Genomic DNA, 21,538 nt, shown 5'->3' on the forward strand with positions numbered 1-21,538 from the left:
ACGAATTTCTTCCTTTGGAAGCATCAGTTCCAGATCGGAGCTCTGAGAGGACTTGCTAGCACTGCCAGAGATTGTCCAGGATACTCGTAGTGGGAAGTGCCTGCAGAACCTGTGGTCTGGCCTGTATTTCTCTGGGAAGAGTCAGTGGGGTCTGTGTATTAGGAGCCAGAGTCTACTCTGATGTGAACCTCGGCCAGCTCCCTGCGTGTCCTTGGCATACATGCCAGGGTAAGAGGAACACGCTGCTCGTCGTTGGTCCTCTGGGTGTCTTCTGTGTTGCTCGTTGCCACTCACACAGCCAGGCGCAGTCGGAGAGCAGTCACAGATGGCAGCATTCCAGCCTGCTTCTGCAAAGGCAGTACTCCCACATTTTCTGTAGAAAGACTTCTTATCTGAATGGTGGAGGATTGCATTCACTAGTAGGCTGATCAAGACATTTTAATTTTAATTTTACTATTTTTTGAGACAGAGTCTTGCTAAGTGGCCCAGGCTGAGTGCACTAGTGCAATCCTGGCTCATGGCAGCCTCAACATCCTGGGCTCAAACCACCCTCCTGCCTTAGCCTCCTGAGTAGCTGGGACTACAGGTGTGTACCACTATGCCCAGCTAATTTTTTTGTTTTGTTTTGTTGAGCCTCACAAAACTTTTAAAATGTTTTGTAGAGTGGTCTCACTGTGTTGTCCAGGTTGGTTTCAAACTCCTGGAGCCAAGTGATCCTCTTGTCTCAACCTCTCAAAAGTGTTGGATTACACTGCCTGGCAAAGAAATAATTTTAGTTAAAAAGTGGGGAAAGTGGAGGTATAATACATCTGTTATCACAATGCACCAAGCAGGCTAAGGTTGTTATTAAACGTGGTACCAGGGGTGTTGGAGGAATGCTTTGAAATGGCTGTGGGCAGGGCAGGCTACACAGCTGAACTCGAGAATAACGAAATATTCATTTTGGTGTGCAAGCAAAACCCCATGTTTCATAGTGGGAGTTAAGTATGAGATGGGATGATTTAGGAAGCCCCCACAATGGCGTAAGGGGAGTTGAGTCATCATTTACCGTTTCTGGAAGCAGCTCATCTCACACAGCTCACAGCAGAATCTGGAGCTACTGCTTCACGTTCCAGTTCCTGGCCTTGACCTGTCACCTCTTCTCCTGAGAGCAGGGGGCCTTACAGGTGTCAGTGTTCTGTGTGGAGCCTGGGCTTGGTGCCACATCACCTATGCCTGCCTGTCTTCTGAGCGCTCATTCTGGGTCAGACACTGAGCTCGAGGCAGCGTGCGCAGGTCAGCCAGGCGGGGAGTGCAGATGCAGGGAATGGGTAGGAGCACATGCAGGGTCCTCCGGCACTTCAGTGGGGTGACACAGCTTCTCTGGGAACCCAGTGGGGGCGGGATCGCAAGTCAAACTGGGCGTCCTTCCACGTCTCCCTGAGCTGGCATCTGAGGAGTGTTCTGATGGCTGCAGGGAGGCGGGGAGGCTTCTGGGCTGAGGGCACTGCTTGTGCAGAGGCGAGGCAAGAGGGAATGCAGCAGGGCCAGGTCAGGCAGCAGCAGAAAGGTGGCACCTGCCGTCAGGGAGGGCTGTGGGTGCTGGCCAAGAGGTTCGGCTCCTTCCTGCAAACCAGGGGCAACCTCATAAAGCAAGGCCCATGGCCCGGCTCGTGTTTTAGAAAGGTCTTCCTGGAACTCGTGGGGAGCTTTCAGGAAGGGTGTCGAGGTGTCTGAGGCTCCTGTGGGACTCTGCGAGGGCACGGTGGTGACCTGAGTGGGTGGCTGGGGTGAGTGTAGAGGAGAGGCTGCCAGGAGGGGCTGAGTCGGCTGCAGGCTGAGAAGAGTCAGGTCTGGCCTCTGGACTGGGTTGGTGGTCGTGCTACCATTCTCCGAGTAGGGATGTGTCCTGTTGCAGATGCCCTGGGATACCAGAGTGGTGTGTTCTGGAGGACAGGTGCAAGTGTCGGCTTTCAGGAGTGGCCTGGGGGCTGTTGATCCAGAGTCACCTGTGTGGTCCTTGAAACTGGATGTGGTCACACAAGAAGAGGGTGAGGAGTGAGCAGAAGCAGCACTGGTGTCCTGAGTGGGGACGCTGCTGGGCAGGGGCAGGGGGAGCCCAGGAAGGAAGGAAACTGAGGAGTTAGGAGGGTAGGAGGCATGGGCCACATCACTGGAGGACTGAGCGGGCCCAGGCATATGTGCTGCAGTGGGGACACGCAGCCCGCAGCAGGTCAGGCAGCCTGGGGCTCCAGGGTGACCAGAACAAGGGCCAGGGCGGAAGCCAGACGGTGGCCCAGGGCCGGGAAGTGCCAAGGCTGAGGGTGCAGAGTGATGCAGGCAACCCAAAGGGCATGCTGGGAAGGCTGGCAGGGGCCACGTGTGGATGGGGCAGGGACAGTGACGCAGGGTGGGCTCATATGAGCAGGGGCCTTGGAAGGCTGTGCCCATGAGCCTGGCAGGGGATGCAGTTTTGGCCCACCACTTTGCCCGCGATGTCTGCAGAGGGTGCAGTGGCTCACAAAGCTGAGTGGTCTTGTCGCTGGGTGGGGCGTGGCCCTGGTGGGAGCAGTTGGCTGGACCCCAGTGCTGCTGTCATCCCCTTGACAAAGTGGACCCTGAGTAGAGGGGCATGCAGGCGGCTGGTGTCATGTGGCAGGGCCTGTGCGTGCTCTGCCTCTGGTGCAGGTCAGCCATGAGGAGCACAGGTGGCCCCTCAGCCCCGTACTGACAAGCCTGTCATTTGTCCTGTGGAATGGACGTCATTTCACGGCCGTTCTCTTTTCTCTGCAGCTTACGGTTATTCCAGAAGTTTGACACATTCCGGATTCTGGTTTGTGGCGGGGATGGAAGTGTTGGCTGGGTCCTCTCCGAAATCGACAGCCTCAACCTTCATAAACAGGTACCTGGACAGGAGGGAGCCCAGCCAGGAGCAGAGAGGGTGCGGAGGTTAGAGGGAAATCATGCAGTCTCAGCTCCTGTTCATCTCAGAGCACCTGTTCTCAGGCCAGAAACGATTGGTGGTTTTGGGGAGTGTGCAGTTTGGTGGCCAGGGCAGAGAGGGGAGAGCCTGGGCCACCCCCTGGCATCGTGGAGGCCCGGGCCTCTGGCCATGATGTATGAGGGGGACCTGAAGGGAGCTACGAAAAGAATTGCCCACAAAGGACCCACATGGGGAGCAGGGCTGGGTGGGGCTGTTGCTTCACTGGGTAATTTTTGGCTTGAGGCCTCTTGCTTGTGAGAAGGGGACGGCAGTATACTTGAATTTCTCAAGTCAGAGTCATGGTTCATTGGACTTAGTTTTTTGTATTAAAATAAAAATAGATTTTCCTGATTGTATATAAAAATGTTCATATGTTCATTTAATTTCCACACCAAGCCATGGCCTCCCCAGGTGATCAGCCAGTGCCAACATTTTGCTATCTTGGACCTCTCTTGATCACAGTACCTAAAATGCACAATGCACTTGTAATTTAAACGGGCTGTTCTGTTACTGCTTTTGTTGTTGTTGTTGTTGTTTTTGTTTTTGTTTTTGTTTTTTTGAGGTGGAGTCTTGCTCTGTCGCCAGGCTGGAGTGCAGTGGTGCGATCTCGGCTCACTGCAACCTCTGCCTCTCCAGTTCAAGTGATTCTCCTGCCTCAGCCTCCTAAATAGCTGGGATTACAGGCGCACGCTACCACGCCCAGCTAATTTTCGTATTTTTAGTAGAGACAGGGTTTCTCCATGTTGGCCAGGATGGTCTCGATCTCTTGACCTCGTGATCCGCCCACCTCGGCCTCCCAAAGTGCTGGGATTACAGGCATGAGCCACCACACCCGGCCTATTACTGCTTTTAAAAAATCACTAATTAAGATGTTGCAGACACCTTGTGCCTATGTCTGTAAGTAGGCATCTGTGTGTCGTTTTCCACTGGACACACCCGGGAGCCCAGGGCCAGCCCACCTCCATGTGTGAGCATGGAGATCACTTCCCAGTGGTCTCCTCTCTGAGTGCACCCAAGCTTAAGTATTGAAATGTGCTGACAAACTGCCTTTCCTCAGGGCTGTGCCAGCTTCCATGCCTGATGCCTCTTAAAGCTGTCTTTCCCCATGCACCATCCAAGCTGTTTATCTCTTTAGTTTTTGTCCAGCTAAGTAGACCAAAAAATGTCTGACCTTTACTTCTTTAATTCCTAGTGAAGTTGAACGCCTCCTCAGTTGGTTATGAAGCTTTAAATAAATCACCTGTTCATGTTTTTTTGCCTCATTTTCTCTTTGAGTATTCACCTTTTTTTCCTTTAAAAATGGGTGTGTGAGGATTATTGTTACACTAACTTCTTATCTGTCACTGCAGATATTTTTTTCCCGGTTTGTCGTTTGTCAATTCAACATCGTTTTTGGGGGTTGGTCTTTTCTTTCATGATTTTTGTCAGCGTCTGTCATATTTGCAGCTGCCTACACTCCAAGATTAGGAAGATTTGCATCTGTATTTTCTTATGTTTATTATGGCCCCGTTTTTAAAAAATTCAGTCTTCTGTGTGATGTGGATGTATTTCTCAGTGATTCTGTGGTCCCTCCCCAGCTCTGCGCACTTGGTAGTATTTCCAGGTGGGTGGACTTTGACAGCTCGGGCTGTGAGGCCCAGCGGCTCAGGAGGAGAAGTGGTGCCGCCTGGTGGTGGATTAGCATAGACTACTCTAATTTTTGATTTTGTGTATTATTTGCAAGTTCACTGTCACTAGTTAGGAAGACAGTGGAACCTTGTGGCTGATTTTCATACGTTCAGCCAAGGTCAGCACACATTTCTCTCCCCTGCTTCTCTTTGACACCTGATGTGGTGGCCATGCCCTCGCTGGGCCCCTGCCGCCTCGGGGTTTCTTGTCTTTCTGGCTGCTACTGCTCCATGGTGGCCTCTCCCTGCTTACCCTTCCCCTAACGCTGTGTCCTCAGAGCCTTGCTGGGGCCTCTCCTCCTTCACTTTTGGAACGCTCAGCGACTTGCAGGGCTTCTGCTGTCATCTCTCTCCTGGGGGCATCTCAATTGATAGCTGAGCCTTGGGCCTCTCTGGATGTCTCCTAGTGCTGCGAGTTTCCAACACTACACCACGTTCAGCCCCCACCCTGCGTTCCTTTCCTTCGAGTCTGAAAACGTCATCCATCTAGATGTCTGAGCCAGGAAATCGGACAGTTGTTCTTGGTTCCTCCGTCTCTTCCTCCTGTCTGTTTCTCACTAATTGTGTCCTCAGTCCTGCCACCCACAGTACCCTGGCCTCTGTCCATCTGCAGCTCGCCCAGGTGACCTTTCCCGGGGCACTTCTGCCTGTGCACCCCACAAGCACGATGCTTCTGGGAAAAGTCCAGACCTTTAAGAGAGTTTGCCAGAGTCCCAGCTTTGCCTCCTGCTTGCTCCTCTGCCTGTCTGCCTCCTGTTTCCTCGCTGTCCTCCTCTTCACTGAGCTCTGCCTTGTCCCTCCCAGTGTGGTGTCTCCCTACCTGGAGCACCATCCATGCCTGCTGTGTGCTGCTCTCCTTTTCCTTTAAGGCTCCAGGAAGCCCTCGCAGAGTCCTCAGACCCTCTGGGCACCCTTCAGCGCTGGGTTCTCTCCATCTAGTGTGTCGGCTCCGGTGTCCTGGCCTGCTCGCTCCTGCCTCCCCCCCCTGCCAAATGTCCCCTTGGTGAGGCAGGACCTTCCCTGGTGTTTGCTGTCCCCACAGGCGGCAGGGCCTCAAGCATGGTCACTTCCACCTGGTGAGCAGAGGGCTGTACGGTGCTGTAGGCTGGACCACGGCAGGTTTCCTGCCTCAAGGACAGTAACGCCTCCCCACACACTCCACCGCAGGCCTTCATGGCCCTGGTCACTCCATTGTCAGAGTCAAAGGCTGGTGAGCTCTGGGCAGTGGGCATTTCAAGAGGCCTCCTAAGCAATGGAATGGTGTAGTGGGATCTCATTGGAGCTCTGAGATGGGAATCCAGATAGAGGGTGAGGCCTGAATAATGCATGAGGTCTCTTCGTGGAACAGCAGGCAGGCGGGCAGAGGCTGAGCTCTGGCAAGGCTTCAGGGTGGCCTCCAGACTGAGGATGGTCCTGGCACCTTTTTTGGATAGGATTTAGAGGAGAGAAGTGATCCTAGTGATGTTTTTGGAAGAAGAATTTGGCATTAGTGAGTGAGATGCTGTAGTGGATGGAGGGATGGGTGGCGAGGCATCAGAGTGATTCCTTGGGGTTGTGGTCGTGGTGGTGAAAATGGGAAGCAGGGGGATTTGGGAGACAGGTCAGAGAGCGTGTGAGGGGCTGACCATCAAGATGTGATGACAGCTGAGAGATGGACCTGTGGCTCATCCATTTCTCCCAGAAGCAGCATCTTATCTCAAGGGCAGTCATGTTTCTGTCTCATTGCCAAGGAAAATGCCATCTGTCCCCTCCAGTGGGCTCTGCCTATAATGTGTAAGCTGCATAGTTTTAGGTCATATCCCCACATTGCTGATGTAACCCTCAGGGTGGGTGATAAGGAGGGCTGCGGGCTGGGAGGTGGCCCCTCTGCCCCCAGGTGTTTGCCTGCACATCGTCCCTCGTGTTTCCTTAGTGTCAGCTGGGAGTGCTGCCACTCGGCACAGGGAACGACTTGGCCCGAGTGCTGGGCTGGGGCTCAGCCTGTGATGACGACACCCAGCTCCCCCAGATCTTGGAGAAGTTGGAGAGAGCCAGCACTAAGATGCTGGACAGGTGAGTGGGGATGTGCTCTGGTGCCATATGAGAAGACTTTGAGAGACAGGTCCCTTTGACCAGATGTTCTTAACCTGGGGTCTGTGGAAAACATGGGCCCTCTGAAATTATTTGTAAAGATTTGACCTGAGCATATATTCTGATAGTCTTTGATATTTGGTCAGATAATGACAAGGATAAAAACAAAACAGGTTAAGAACCAGCCATGCCCTAGAATGATCTGGTCTTCCCAGGAGGCCAAGCCTGAGTGTGTCAGGGCCGTGGAGAAGGTGGCTGCGCCGTCTTTGGCTGCTTCAGCCCAAGATCTAATACCCATACAAAGAGTGCTCCTTGTCGCTTACTTGAACAGTTTCTTTTTCCCATATTCTGTTCCCAGAAGTAGTTTTGGGAAATTATCCTCTAGTGCCTAAAGCCACTGTGACACCTTCCCTGAGTGAGGTACTCTTATTCCGAGTGACACACTTGGCACTCACTGACCACATGCCTGTGGCACATGGGGTGCTGATGAGATGCCTCCTAGCCTTCCTAGTTGCTCCCAGAAGCCTGGAGTTCTGAGCACAGCTGTGGTTTTGCAATGCCCCCACCATTTCAGGCCTCCTCTATGTGCCTTGGGGCCTATGAAATGCTCATCTCACTGGGCCAGCTGGCTGAGCCATTTGCAGCTCTCTTGAGGAGGTTAAATCAATTTCTCCTAGAAGCAGCATCTTATCTCAAGGCAGCCATTTATGGGAGACCTTCCTCTCTTTCATGGAGCTGTACTGCCATTAGTTGTGGAGTGCAGACATTTGTTCTCAGCCAAGTTATGGGACAGAGTCAAGACCAAGGGCCTAAAAATGAAGTCAGAAACTGTGTAAAGATCAAGGCTGCCAGCCGTGAAAGCGGATGGCGCAGGGTCCACCCTTGTGGGCCTGCACGTCCTGCCGCCTGTGCAGCTGACCTTGTGTGTGCAGGTGGAGCGTCATGGCATACGAGGCCAAGCTCCCCCGGCAGGCCTCCTCCTCTACCGTCACCGAAGACCTCAGCGAGGATTCCGAGGTATTGCTGGCCTGTTCTTCACACCCTGCTTGCATGCTGATGTGATCTGAACTGTCCTGTCAGCGGTTTGCATCACCTCCCTTGCAGAGACGCCTCCCCTTTGGTGTTGGGGTGTCACAGTCAGGCCTGCGGAGGCACAGGATGAACCCATGGCTGAGAGGATTCTCACTCCCCTTGGCAGGGGCCTTTTGGGCTTTGTGACCCTCTAGGGGCTTCCTGGGGTTGTCATAGGCCCTGCCGGGTGGTGGAGTGGTCCTCCTGATGGCCTTCCCACCCTGTCTGTGCATCTCCTTAGCTGCTCAGTGAGCCCCAAACGGTGCGTGCCCGTTCCCTCCCCCGCCGCGGTGCCCACGTGCCTCGAATGCTCTAGCCGGCTCTGCCGCGGCTCTCCCCTAGCCCCCGGCTCCTGCCCCATCCCACCTCTCTGTGGCGTCTGCAGCTGCCCTTCGCTGGGCCTCCTCTAGTCCAGCTGGTGGTTCTTTTCATTCGGTGATTGTTACTGTTGTGTTTAACACTCCTACAGTTTCTCTCAGAGAACAGACTTTGTCTTTAGTTTACATTTTGCGCTGGTGCAGTGCTGGGTGGGGTAGTACAAAGAGGTGAGCTTTTGTCAGGGGCTAGGGCAACGGTCAGCAAACAAGGCCTGCAGGCCAGATGTGCCTGGGCCCACGGCCTTGCAAGCGAAGACTGGTTTGTACATTTTTTATTTTTCCTTTTTTTTTTAAATTTTTGAGAGTGTGTGTGGGAAGCCCAGAATATTCGCTGTCTGGCCAGTAGTGAAGTTTGCTGACCCTGGGGCTGGGTCCTAAAGACAGCAGGGATCCCACAGGGATAGGGCTGCCCTTCTGACAGCCAGAGCAGATGGTGGGGGCAAGAATGTGTGTCCAGGCAGATGGTGGGGGCAAGAGTGTGTGTCCAGGCAGATGGTGGGGGCAAGAGTGTGTGTCCAGATGCGGCTCACAGCCAGGTGGAAACAGCCTCTGCTGCAAACGGACCCAAACCTGGAGCCGACCCGCCAGCACGCTGCTGTCAGGATGAGTAGGGGTCAGGACAAAAGCTCCTAGCACAGGCTGTGCTGGGATCGCAGACTGAAGGAGATTCATTTGCAGTGTGCCTGCAGCTTGACGAAGCTTTTAAAATCTTTCACCTAGCACCAGGTGAGTCCCAGCTTAGCGTCAGAAGTGAGTTGAGGCTTGGCTGGGTCAGACAGTGTCTGTTAGGAGAGACTCATCTTTCCCAGCCTGTGCTGGCAAAGAAGTGGGTGACAGAGTCACTGGGGCTGTCGTGGAGCTTGCTGTCACAGAGACCAACAGTCCTGGCCATTTGGGGTGATTGCAGGTGCAGCAGATTCTCTTCTATGAAGACTCAGTTGCAGCCCACCTTTCTAAAATCCTCACCTCGGACCAGCACTCGGTGGTCATCTCCTCGGCCAAGTGAGTGCCTGGTGGCCCTGGGGAGGGCATGGTGCCCTGGCCCCCAGCCTGGAGCTGCCTTTCTAGAAGGGTCTTTCTGTTTTTCTCCCCACAGAGTGCTCTGTGAGACGGTGAAGGACTTTGTGGCACGGGTGGGGAAAGCCTATGAGAAGACGACCGAGAGCTCGGAGGAGTCAGAGGTCATGGCCAAGAAGGTCTGTTCCCGTGCCCTGGGTGGGAGGAGCATTGAGGCAACGAGAAGCTTGCTCTGTCACCAGTAGAGGCCCATGACTGCAGGTTGTCCAGGTTCTTGGTGATTTGAACAAAGAATTAGACAAAACACACAGTAAAGGAAGACAAGAATGAAGCAACAAAGAACGAAGGCAGGGATTTACTGAAAATGAAAGTACACTCCACAGTGTGGGAGCTGCCTGAGCAGCGGCTCATGGGCCCAGACACAGAATCTTCTTGGGTCCAAATACCCCCTAGAAGTATACCATTGTCCACTTCATGCTCACCTCATGTAAATGAAGTGGTAGCCTGCAATTAGTCTGATTGGTGGCAGAAAGCAGCCAACCAGAGCCTGAAGTGGTTACAAAGGTCACACTGCTGTGCAAACATCTGATTGGTTGCAAAAAGCCACCAATCAGAGGCTAAGGTGAAGTTACAAAGTTGCACTTCTATGCAGACTAAGACTCAGCTCGCAGTCAGTTTGGTTGGTTGTGGACAGCCAATTTCCCCAATTTCCCAGGACAGCCAATTTCCCCAATTTCCCACCTGCCGGGGCGGGAAAGGTGGGGATTTGCGAAAGGGAGTAGCCTCTGGTCCTTTTGTTACTTAGGCATGGAGAGTCAGGATTTACCTTTTGATTGAGTTCTAGGAAGTCTGGGTGAAATGGCCTGAGGTTCCCTGCCTCCAGACCCTGTTCTCCTGCCTCAGCTCTGCATGCCATTTCCTTTCCTTGTTCAGTGCTCTGTCCTGAAAGAGAAGCTGGATTCCCTTCTCAAGACCTTGGATGATGAGTCCCAGGCCTCGTCCTCTCTGCCCAACCCGCCCCCCACCATTGCCGAGGAGGCTGAAGATGGAGATGCGCCAGGCAGCGTCTGCGGCTCCACCGGGGACCGCTTGGTGGCATCAGCTTGCCCGGCCCGGCCGCAAATATTCCGGCCTCGAGAACAGCTCATGCTGAGAGCCAACAGCCTGAAGAAAGCGATTCGTCAGATCATAGAACACACAGAAAAAGGTGACTGGCCTTGTGATGAGGAGGGGCTTTCCTCAGGCCAGCACGGGGGCATGCCCAGCGTCCCCTGAACACGGAGATGACGGAGGGGTGCACATTGAGAAAACCTCCACTGCGGCCCTCTCCACCCATGTCCAAGCACCAGACCCCCAGCGAGTTTGCTTGCCCTCCCTCCACCCTCCTCTCACACCCTCAGACCCCTTCATGCTGCCTCCCCTCGACCTCTTTCCTGGCCCTCATTGACTTCACTATAAGCGTCTCACTCCTGTGAGAGCCTTGAGGTCACAGCCTCACACCCGCACACCCGCGCGTCCATGCAGCCGCTCCTCCTGCTTGCAGCCCTCCAGCCTGCGCCAGGCTCCTCTGCATCCCTTGCCTTCCCCTGCAAGGGTTCCAGGCCTCCCAGCCTGTTAGCAGGGATGCCCGGCCCCGGCGCCAGGACCAGGGGGAAGATGGGTGGGGGTGGGGGTTCAGAGTCCAAGCCTTTAGCCAGAGGTTGTTTGAGGAAGATCAGGCCGTGGGGTGAGGAGGGGCCCTCCGCCCAGCCTGACGGCGCCCTTGGCTTTGCACCTGCGTGCTCAGCTGCACACACTCTCCTTGCACAGCTGTCGATGAGCAGAATGCCCAGACCCAGGAGCAGGAGGGCTTCGTCCTGGGCCTCTCTGAGTCAGAGGAGACGATGGACCACAGAGTGTGCCCACCACTGTCCCACAGCGAGAGCTTCGGGGTCCCCAAGGGGAGGAGCCAGCGCAAAGGTACCTGTGGCTCCACCTCCCTCTGCCCACCACGGTGTGCTTGGTTGTGGTGAGGCGTAGTGGGCTTCCAGGGGAGGTTTTAGGGTGCTTTCTCATAGTTGCTTTGGCCACTTGGTTACATAAAAATTCACCGCCCAAGGCCTGTTTCTGTGCATCTCCTGTGCGCGCCCTTGAGGTGTGTGTGGTCTGTCTTGGTGGACACCAGTAGAACCCGCGAGACCCCCTCCATCAGGGCGAGGACTGCCTCCCTGAGGAGCACTTGTGTCCTGCCCTCACTGCTTCCTTGGAACCACACTGGGCCCCAGAACTGCTCGGAAGGGGCTGTGTCTGGCAGAGGGAAGGCGGGTGGGTGAGGGTGGGCCTTCTTTGTCCTTGCCCCTCCTGGAACAGCCCACAGCGCAGGCCCTGGTGGAGGGCACCCCCAGCCTGTGCGGGCTGCTGGGAGGCCCGTGCTCAGAACTGATCCACAGCCACTGCAAGGCCACCACTCAGAGCTCTGCTGTGTGTGCGCTCCGCCTCCCACAGCCCGGACTGACTGGGTTCACCCCTCCCTCCAGCGCTGCCACCTGTGGCCTGTGTTACCCTCTCCATGAGCCCAACCCCCCAAACATCATGTGTACCCACTTGGTCCTCCGCCCCCTTCTTTGTCCCACACACTTCATGCAACTGCCTGTGGTTCTCAGCCCTCCCTCCTCAGCCCTCCCACCTGTTCATGTCGCTAAGGACCCCCCAGGTATTTCACAGTCTATTCCAGACAGCTCTAAGGTTTTCTCCTCTGTTGTTACAGTGTCGAAATCTCCGTGTGAAAAGCTGATCAGCAAAGGAAGTCTGTCCCTGGGCAGTTCTGCTTCCCTTCCACCCCAGCCGGGAAGCCGGGACGGCCTGCTTGCGCTCAACACCAAGATCCTGTACCCAAGTGAGTGGTGGCCAGCAGGAGGGACCGGTGGGGGGGCCCTAGCACAACGCTGGTCTCGTCAAACTGAAAGAGATGGGCTCGCTGCCCTTGGAGAGTTTATAGGCCCCTGAGAAAGATAGGTGGAATTTAAAAATTTATACGACTGTATGAAAAGTGCTTTTTTTTTTTTTTTTTTTTTTTTTTTGATAAAAGCCAGGTAGTACCCAAATAAGCACCCAAGGAGCCCAGGAGGCGCCATTGAGGAGGTGATGCTTGAGTCGGGGTTGGAAGAATGAAGGAATTATCTGAGTGGAAAAGGGAGGTGGCCGGCCTGATGAGGGAACCCGAGGGACCGTCCCGTGCTTCTAGCGTGGTCGCAGGAGGCGCAGGGAGGGTGAGGTCCTGGCCACCTGGAGCATTCCTTGATGTTCATTTCTTAGGAAGGCAGCCTTATAAAGCCTTAAGCCTGAACTCTCAGAGATCATTTTGGTGGAGTGGCTTACATTTAATGAGAACATGAAAACTGACTCTATAAGCCTTTTTTTTTTTTTTAAAGAGGGTCTCTCTCTCTCTCTCTATTGCCTAGGCTGGAGTGCAGTGGTGTGGTCATGGCACACTGCAGCTTGACCTCCTGGACTCAAGTGATCCTCCCCACTCAGCCTCCCAAATAGCTGGGACCACAGGCACACACCTCAGAAGCCATTTTTTTGTATGTTTTGTAGGTGTTGGTTTCTGCCACCCAGTATGGTTTTTTTGTTCCAGTGATTTTTGACCTAAGACTATTGGCAAAATTTGGACATGGTTATACATAATTTTAGAAACATTTAATTATAATAACGTTCTGCAGAATACCGGTCCACCAGCTTCAGAGACACCAGCTTCTCTTAAGGCTGTAGCTCCTGACCAGCTACAGCCTTTCTTGTATCTCCTTTACAGATGTCCTTTACAGATGTACTCTTTCTTGTATCTCCTTTACAGATGTCCTTTACAGATGTACTCTTTCTTGTATCTCCTTTACAGATGTCCTTTACAGATGGACTCTTTCTTGTATCTCCTTTACCGATGTCCTTTACAGATGTACTCTTTCTTGTATCTCCTTTACAGATGTCCTTTACAGATGGACTCTTTCTTGTATCTCCTTTACCGATGTCCTTTACAGATGTACTCTTTCTTGTATCTCCTTTACCGATGTCCTTTACAGATGGACTCTTTCTTGTATCTCCTTTACAGATGTCCTTTACAGATGTACTCTTTCTTGTATCTCCTTTACAGATGTCCTTTACAGATGGACTCTTTCTTGTATCTCCTTTACCGATGTCCTTTACAGATGTACTCTTTCTTGTATCTCCTTTACAGATGTCCTTTACAGATGGACTCTTTCTTGTATCTCCTTTACCGATGTCCTTTACAGATGGACTCTTTCTTGTATCTCCTTTACAGATGTCCTTTACAGATGGACTCTTTCTTGTATCTCCTTTACAGATGTCCTTTACAGATGGACTCTTCTTGTATCTCCTTTACAGATGTCCTTTACAGATGGACTCTTTCTTGTATCTCCTTTACAGATGTCCTTTACAGATGGACTCTTTCTTGTATCTCCTTTACAGATGGACTCTTTCTTGTATCTCCTTTACCGATGTCCTTTACAGATGGACTCTTCCTTGTATCTCCTTTACCGATGTCCTTTACAGATGTACTCTTTCTTGTATCTCCTTTACAGATGTCCTTTACAGATGGACTCTTTCTTGTATCTCCTTTACAGATGTCCTTTACAGATGGACTCTTTCTTGTATCTCCTTTACAGATGGACTCTTTCTTGTATCTCCTTTACAGATGTCCTTTACAGATGGACTCTTTCTTGTATCTCCTTTACCGATGTCCTTTACAGATGGACTCTTTCTTGTATCTCCTTTACAGATGTCCTTTACAGATGGACTCTTTCTTGTATCTCCTTTACAGATGTCCTTTACAGATGGACTCTTCTTGTATCTCCTTTACAGATGTCCTTTACAGATGTACTCTTTCTTGTATCTCCTTTACAGATGTCCTTTACAGATGGACTCTTTCTTGTATCTCCTTTACCGATGTCCTTTACAGATGGACTCTTTCTTGTATCTCCTTTACCGATGTCCTTTACAGATAGACTCTTTCTTGTATCTCCTTTACAGATGTCCTTTACAGATGGACTCTTTCTTGTATCTCCTTTACAGATGTCCTTCACAGATGGACTCTGTCTTGTATCTCCTTTACAGATGTCCTTCACAGATGGACTCTGTCTTGTATCTCCTTTACAGATGTCCTTTACAGATGGACTCTTTCTTGTATCTCCTTTACAGATGTCCTTTACAGATGGACTCTTTCTTGTATCTCCTTTACAGATGTCCTTTACAGATGGACTCTTTCTTGTATCTCCTTTACAGATGTCCTTTACAGATGGACTCTTTCTTGTATCTCCTTTACAGATGTCCTTTACAGATGTACTCTTTCTTGTATCTCCTTTACAGATGTCCTTTACAGATGGACTCTTTCTTGTATCTCCTTTACCGATGTCCTTTACAGATGTACTCTTTCTTGTATCTCCTTTACAGATGTCCTTTACAGATGGACTCTTTCTTGTATCTCCTTTACCGATGTCCTTTACAGATGGACTCTTTCTTGTATCTCCTTTACAGATGTCCTTTACAGATGGACTCTTTCTTGTATCTCCTTTACAGATGTCCTTTACAGATGGACTCTTCTTGTATCTCCTTTACAGATGTCCTTTACAGATGGACTCTTTCTTGTATCTCCTTTACAGATGTCCTTTACAGATGGACTCTTTCTTGTATCTCCTTTACCGATGTCCTTTACAGATGGACTCTTTTTTGTATCTCCTTTACCGATGTCCTTTACAGATGGACTCTTTCTTGTATCTCCTTTACCGATGTCCTTTACAGATGGACTCTTCCTTGTATCTCCTTTACCGATGTCCTTTACAGATGTACTCTTTCTTGTATCTCCTTTACAGATGTCCTTTACAGATGGACTCTTTCTTGTATCTCCTTTACAGATGTCCTTTACAGATGGACTCTTTCTTGTATCTCCTTTACAGATGGACTCTTTCTTGTATCTCCTTTACAGATGTCCTTTACAGATGGACTCTTTCTTGTATCTCCTTTACCGATGTCCTTTACAGATGGACTCTTTCTTGTATCTCCTTTACAGATGTCCTTTACAGATGGACTCTTTCTTGTATCTCCTTTACCGATGTCCTTTACAGATGTACTCTTTCTTGTATCTCCTTTACAGATGTCCTTTACAGATGGACTCTTTCTTGTATCTCCTTTACCGATGTCCTTTACAGATGGACTCTTTCTTGTATCTCCTTTACAGATGTCCTTTACAGATGGACTCTTTCTTGTATCTCCTTTACAGATGTCCTTTACAGATGGACTCTTCTTGTATCTCCTTTACAGATGTCCTTTACAGATGGACTCTTTCTTGTATCTCCTTTACAGATGTCCTTTACAGATGGACTCTTTCTTGTATCTCCTTTACCGATGTCCTTTACAGATGGACTCTTTTTTGTATCTCCTTTACCGATGTCCTTTACAGATGGACTCTTTCTTGTATCTCCTTTACCGATGTCCTTTACAGATGGACTCTTCCTTGTATCTCCTTTACCGATGTCCTTTACAGATGTACTCTTTCTTGTATCTCCTTTACAGATGTCCTTTACAGATGGACTCTTTCTTGTATCTCCTTTACAGATGTCCTTTACAGATGGACTCTTTCTTGTATCTCCTTTACAGATGGACTCTTTCTTGTATCTCCTTTACAGATGTCCTTTACAGATGGACTCTTTCTTGTATCTCCTTTACCGATGTCCTTTACAGATGGACTCTTTCTTGTATCTCCTTTACAGATGTCCTTTACAGATGGACTCTTTCTTGTATCTCCTTTACCGATGTCCTTTACAGATGGACTCTTCTTATATCTCCTTTACAGATGTCCTTTACAGATGTACTCTTTCTTGTATCTCCTTTACAGATGTCCTTTACAGATGGACTCTTTCTTGTATCTCCTTTACCGATGTCCTTTACAGATGGACTCTTTCTTGTATCTCCTTTACCGATGTCCTTTACAGATAGACTCTTTCTTGTATCTCCTTTACAGATGTCCTTTACAGATGGACTCTTTCTTGTATCTCCTTTACAGATGTCCTTCACAGATGGACTCTTTCTTGTATCTCCTTTACAGATGTCCTTCACAGATGGACTCTGTCTTGTATCTCCTTTACAGATGTCCTTCACAGATGGACTCTGTCTTGTATCTCCTTTACAGATGTCCTTCACAGATGGACTCTTTCTTGTATCTCCTTTACAGATGTCCTTTACAGATGGACTCTTTCTTGTATCTCCTTTACAGATGTCCTTTACAGATGGACTCTTTCTTGTATCTCCTTTACAGATGTCCTTTACAGATGTACTCTTTCTTGTATCTCCTTTACAGATGTCCTTTGCAGATGGACTCTTTCTTGTATCTCCTTTACCGATGTCCTTTACAGATGTACTCTTTCTTGTATCTCCTTTACAGATGTCCTTTACAGATGGACTCTTTCTTGTATCTCCTTTACCGATGTCCTTTACAGATGGACTCTTTCTTGTATCTCCTTTACAGATGTCCTTTACAGATGGACTCTTTCTTGTATCTCCTTTACAGATGTCCTTTACAGATGGACTCTTTCTTGTATCTCCTTTACAGCTGTCCTTTACAGATGGACTCTTTCTTGTATCTCCTTTACAGATGGACTCTTTCTTGTATCTCCTTTACAGATGTCCTTTACAGATGGACTCTTTCTTGTATCTCCTTTACAGATGTCCTTTACAGATGGACTCTTTCTTGTATCTCCTTTACAGATGTCCTTTACAGATGGACTCTTTCTTGTATCTCCTTTACCGATGTCCTTTACAGATGGACTCTTTCTTGTATCTCCTTTACCGATGTCCTTTACAGATGGACTCTTTCTTGTATCTCCTTTACAGATGTCCTTTACAGATGGACTCTTTCTTGTATCTCCTTTACAGATGTCCGGGCTGGAATGTCTGGTTCCTTGCCTGGTGGCTCAGTCATCAGTCGCCTGTTAATTAATGCTGATCCCTTCAACGCTGAACCAGAAACCCTGTGAGTATGAGGGATGAACCAAGTGGTCATATTGTTACATGGCTGCTAGTGCGTAGAAAACAGATCTCAGGATTAACTAGAGAAATTGGTGAGCAGTTGCCCAGCTGGTGGTAGCTGATAAGGAAGGCTGAGAAGTCGTGGAGATTCCACTTAAGGAGTGCAGCTGGAAACCACTACTGCACATCTGCTGCAGAGGCAAAGCGCACGCCTCCCGTCTCCTTCCCAAGGTCCCACGGTGCTTGCTTGACGTCCCCTGAGCCTGCATGCCCTCCCGAGGCTTTTCACAGGCTCAGCTGCTCCTGCCGGGAGCTGCCCTTGTGCTGCTCTTCGTGGTCACTGTCCCATGACCTTGGCTGGACCTCACTGACTTCTGCTTACAGCCTGCCATCTTCCTCTTGCCATCCCTTCTCCTGCTTTCCTCTAATACCTGCTCTCCTTGTTGGTGATGCAGAACCATAGACTCTGGGCTGGAGGGTCCTCTGTGTGCCTTCTTCATGTCTCCGAGCACCTTAGGGAGACACCGGCCTGCACTGAGGCTTATAAGGGCTGCTGTGTGCCTGCGTGCTGACACTGCTACTCCTTGGGGGACAAGGCCTTCCTCTGCTGGCCTGTAAGGCAGTGAGGACATGTATATGGCAGTTTAATGGAGTCTTCCTAGGTATTGGAGACCATTGTGGAGACAAGCGGTGTTTTGAAAACCTGTTTTTCTACACTCATCTTTCTGCTGGCTGATTGCAGGTTCTTGGCAGCTGGTGGCAGTTGGTTAAATGTGGCCAGCCATTTTTCTGGAGTGGTTAGGGACAGTGACAGGAAGAAATGTGTGGTTCACAGAGGCTCTGGGTTTGGGAAAGTGGACCCCTAGATTCCAGGTGCTGGCCTGGTACAACACTTCAGTGTCCCTGTTCGTGGCCTAGTCTCCTCCTCCCCTGGGGCTGCCTGGGGCTCCAGTTCTCAGGCCTCCTGAGGCTTTTTTCCTCGGGGAGGCCAGAGCTGTAGTCCTACCGTGAGCACTGTCCCTAAGGGCCCCTGAACTGGATATCTCCTTTGTCTCCTTCATCTGAGACTGTGGAACTTCCACTTCTGTTGCTCAGCTGGGTGGTCTCATCTCTTCTCTTCACCTGGGGAGACAAAGCTGTCCTTTGCTGCCTTCCTGCCGTGGTGTGTGCCTGGGCCTTATTGTGTAGGCCCCATTGCAGCTGGGCCTGAGCAGGCCCCAGTACCTTGTCATCTTCCACTGCCCAGCCACTGCCGCCCCTCCTGCTCCAGGCCCCTGAGCCCAGTCTCTCTGCTGCCTTCCCTCATCTCTTTGTCCTGTTTCTCTCGGTTGGATCTCTCTCTTTTCCCAGGACCTATACATGCTGGCCAGGCACGTGATCTTCCGCCTGGTAAACAGTTTTGTCCCAGAGCTTTGCTCTGGCTCAGCTGTTGGGCACTTGAATTAGATGGATCATAAATACACTGACACGTGCTGGTTGTTCTCAGATCCGGCGGCACCGGCTCAGTAAGCTAAAGCGTGTCAGAATTCTGGCCCGAGCAGTGTTCCCAAGCCCATCCACCCCTTGAGTTTCTTTGGGAACTTCCAGAACATCCTCTTCTCCTGGCTGCAGCCTCTGGGTGGAGGAACAGGGGTTCCTCCCTTCATCCACTTGCCCTTTGGGGGAAACCCCAGTGTGACCCTGGGGCTGGGGAGGGTGAAGGCCAGGCTGGGCTTTCCCAGCAGCTGGGGGAGCTGCAGGAGCAGGACTTCCAGCTGGGTGGGGAGAAGAAACTTGAATGAGATGAGTCTCTCCTCGTCTGTCGCACATAGGGAAAGGGAAGCCTTGTGCTGTGGGGCTGGGATGGATGTTTTCAAGTCATTTTCCTTTTTAATTTGGCAACAGCTTTGATTGTAACTAGGGATGTTTGAGAAATGTTTTGAGATCCGGAGTTGAAATGTGTGAGTTTCTGTGCCATAAACATGTCTTCAGGTTTGGTGCTGCTGGTGGAGTGTAAGATGGGTAGCTGCTGTGGAGAACAGTCCGGCAGCTCTGCTGGAGGTTCAGCCCAGAGCTGCCGTGTGACCAGCAGGCGCAGAACTGTGGGGCCATGTGGGATTGAACTGAAAACATGTCCACGCTAGAAGCTGTATGCAAATGTTCCTAAATAATAACCAAAACGTGGAACATCCCAGTGTCCGTCTGCTGATGAGCAGGTCAATAGATGCGGGTTAGCCACGCAATGGAGTATTATTTGGTAATAAAAATGAAGCGCTAACACATGTTATAACATGGATGAACTTTGAAAACATCGTCCTGAGAAAGAGAAAGGAGCCAGACACAGAGCCCACGACTGCATGATCCCATTCTTGTGAACTGCCCAGAAGAGGTGCCTCCGTGGAGGTGGAAAGTAGATGAGAGGCGCCAGGGATGGTGAGGATGGAGAGTTAGTTGCTGATGGCAGGAGTACAGGCTTTCTCTTTAGGGGGATGAAATGCTCTAAAATCGATTATCTAGTGATGGTTAAATGACTCTGAGTATACTAAAAATAATTGAATTGTACATTTTAAATTGGTAAATTACCTAGTGTATATCTTAATAAATCTCTTATCAGAAAAAAAAAGTTATCAGTTTTCCCCAAGGAAGAGAAATGCTGAGAGGTTGGGAGTCTGAAATAAGACTGCTCAGCAGGGCTGTTGTAATTGATTTAAAACTCACCTTTGCAGAGAGTATTACACGGAGAAATGTGTCATGAACAACTACTTTGGCATTGGCCTGGATGCGAAGATCTCCCTGGACTTTAACAACAAGCGCGATGAGCACCCAGAGAAGTGCAGGTAGGTAACAGGCTCAGGAGCACGTCTGTCCTTTGCGTCTTTGTGGCTTCTCCTTCCAGACAGTAACAGATTTCTGGAGTCAGCAGGTTAAAGAACGTGCAGAATGCTAAGGCGGGGGGCAGAAATGGAGCCCAGATCGCCTTGTCAGAAGCACGGGTGCTTTCAGAGATGGAAGGGAAGCACCTCTCGGGCTGGCCAGGTCAAGGGAAATTCAACATCGGAAAACCAGTGATGGTGGTCATTGGAATGGCTGCGTCTCTTAATGAGAGCCCCAAGTCCGTGATACTACAGAAAAGCGGCAGGTGTGCCAAGAAGCTATTGCACCTATTACGTAGGTGCCCAGCATTGTTTGTGGGAGGGTCTGTGTGTTCATCACCACCCTAGCTGGCTCTCCCCCATCACAGCCGAGCCTGCCCACAAGGCCCTTGAGTCCAACCTCTGCAGGAAGACGGCGGCGTGGGAGCCCCAAGGGGCATCACTGGGGGTTTCAGTTTTTTTCCCCTAAAATTACTGGATACTCAGTCCTGGCCTGAAGAGAGAATGGAGAAAAATGAGAAGGGTCCCTCTTCTCAAGCTTTTCTTCCTGGGCTGATGTAGAATTCCCTCTTGTCTGTGAAACACAAGAAGTGAGGGAGAAATGTCTCCCTCCCCACCCCACAGTAATAATCAGAGAGGCCGTTCAGCTTTGACATGATTAAAACTACAGAGAGGGAGAAATGAGTGTGGGGGTTGACGGTGTTTGTGCAGAGAACAGTCCTTGACCCAGAAGCTGGGAGACCCTTGCTGGAGTCTTCGTCCGCTGAGTCAGGATCGGCTTGAATGAACCAAGCCACATGGCCCCCTGTGACCTCGCCCTCCTCATGGCGTCACTGCCACCTTGCGAGGAGCCATGCTGACACCTGAGGGGCCAGCTTTAGTCATTGCTCAGGTTACATGTAGTTGGAAATTTCTAGGAAAACAAAAGCATCAGAACTGAAAGAACTTTTGAACTCTGAGGCTCTTCCATTCAGGAGAAAATGGCTCAGGGGCCCCAGGGACATATCCCTGTACAGCACAGGATGGTGACGTCAGATCATTTAAAAATCCCTGTTAGTCCAAAAATCACTGGGAAAAGTATTAAAATAAAAATACACTTACTTTAGCAGGGTAAAATAAGTAGTTGAGGAACAGGGGCATGCATAATACATTTCTAGAGCCTTGGAACCCTGGTCAAACCTCTCTTGAGTTTGTATTGAGAGCTTTGAAAAGTTCTCCTGAGAAAAATTCCACTTCTACAAATGTCATTCGAAATTTCTGCAGAAGTCATTGGAAATGTTGGTTGAAGTAGGTACAAAGGGACTCCTAGTGTGTCATTTACAGAGCTCAGGCATGGGGTGGAGGAGTGTAGTCAAGGGGATTGGTTCGATAAGCTGTGGTAGAGCAGTGCCCGGCTGAGGATGGCCATGTCTGCAGAGAGCGTGTGGCGACAGAAGGAAGCATTGCCGGCGCAGGGTAAAGTGGATCAAGTAGGTCGTGAAACTGTAAACAAGTTACTGCAACTGGAAA

At 50.5% G+C, this 21,538-nt stretch overlaps 1 protein-coding gene across 2 annotated transcripts in view; it reads left to right on the plus strand.

Moving 5' to 3' along the window:
* Positions 1-21,538, plus strand: part of DGKD (diacylglycerol kinase delta) — a 121,289-nt gene that overhangs the window by 84,189 nt on the left and 15,562 nt on the right. For both annotated transcript variants that reach the window (XM_024243619.3, XM_024243620.3), the window contains exons 10-19: positions 2,773-2,881; positions 6,542-6,681; positions 7,632-7,716; positions 9,055-9,149; positions 9,244-9,343; positions 10,098-10,371; positions 10,974-11,123; positions 11,911-12,039; positions 17,085-17,181; positions 19,883-19,993. In XM_024243619.3, coding sequence (XP_024099387.1) covers positions 2,773-2,881; positions 6,542-6,681; positions 7,632-7,716; positions 9,055-9,149; positions 9,244-9,343; positions 10,098-10,371; positions 10,974-11,123; positions 11,911-12,039; positions 17,085-17,181; positions 19,883-19,993 — 1,290 coding nt within the window. The remainder of the gene's footprint in view (positions 1-2,772; positions 2,882-6,541; positions 6,682-7,631; positions 7,717-9,054; positions 9,150-9,243; positions 9,344-10,097; positions 10,372-10,973; positions 11,124-11,910; positions 12,040-17,084; positions 17,182-19,882; positions 19,994-21,538) is intronic.

This window comes from Pongo abelii, chromosome 11 (genome assembly GCF_028885655.2).
Source record: "Pongo abelii isolate AG06213 chromosome 11, NHGRI_mPonAbe1-v2.0_pri, whole genome shotgun sequence".
NCBI classification, from domain to species: domain Eukaryota; kingdom Metazoa; phylum Chordata; class Mammalia; order Primates; family Hominidae; genus Pongo; species Pongo abelii.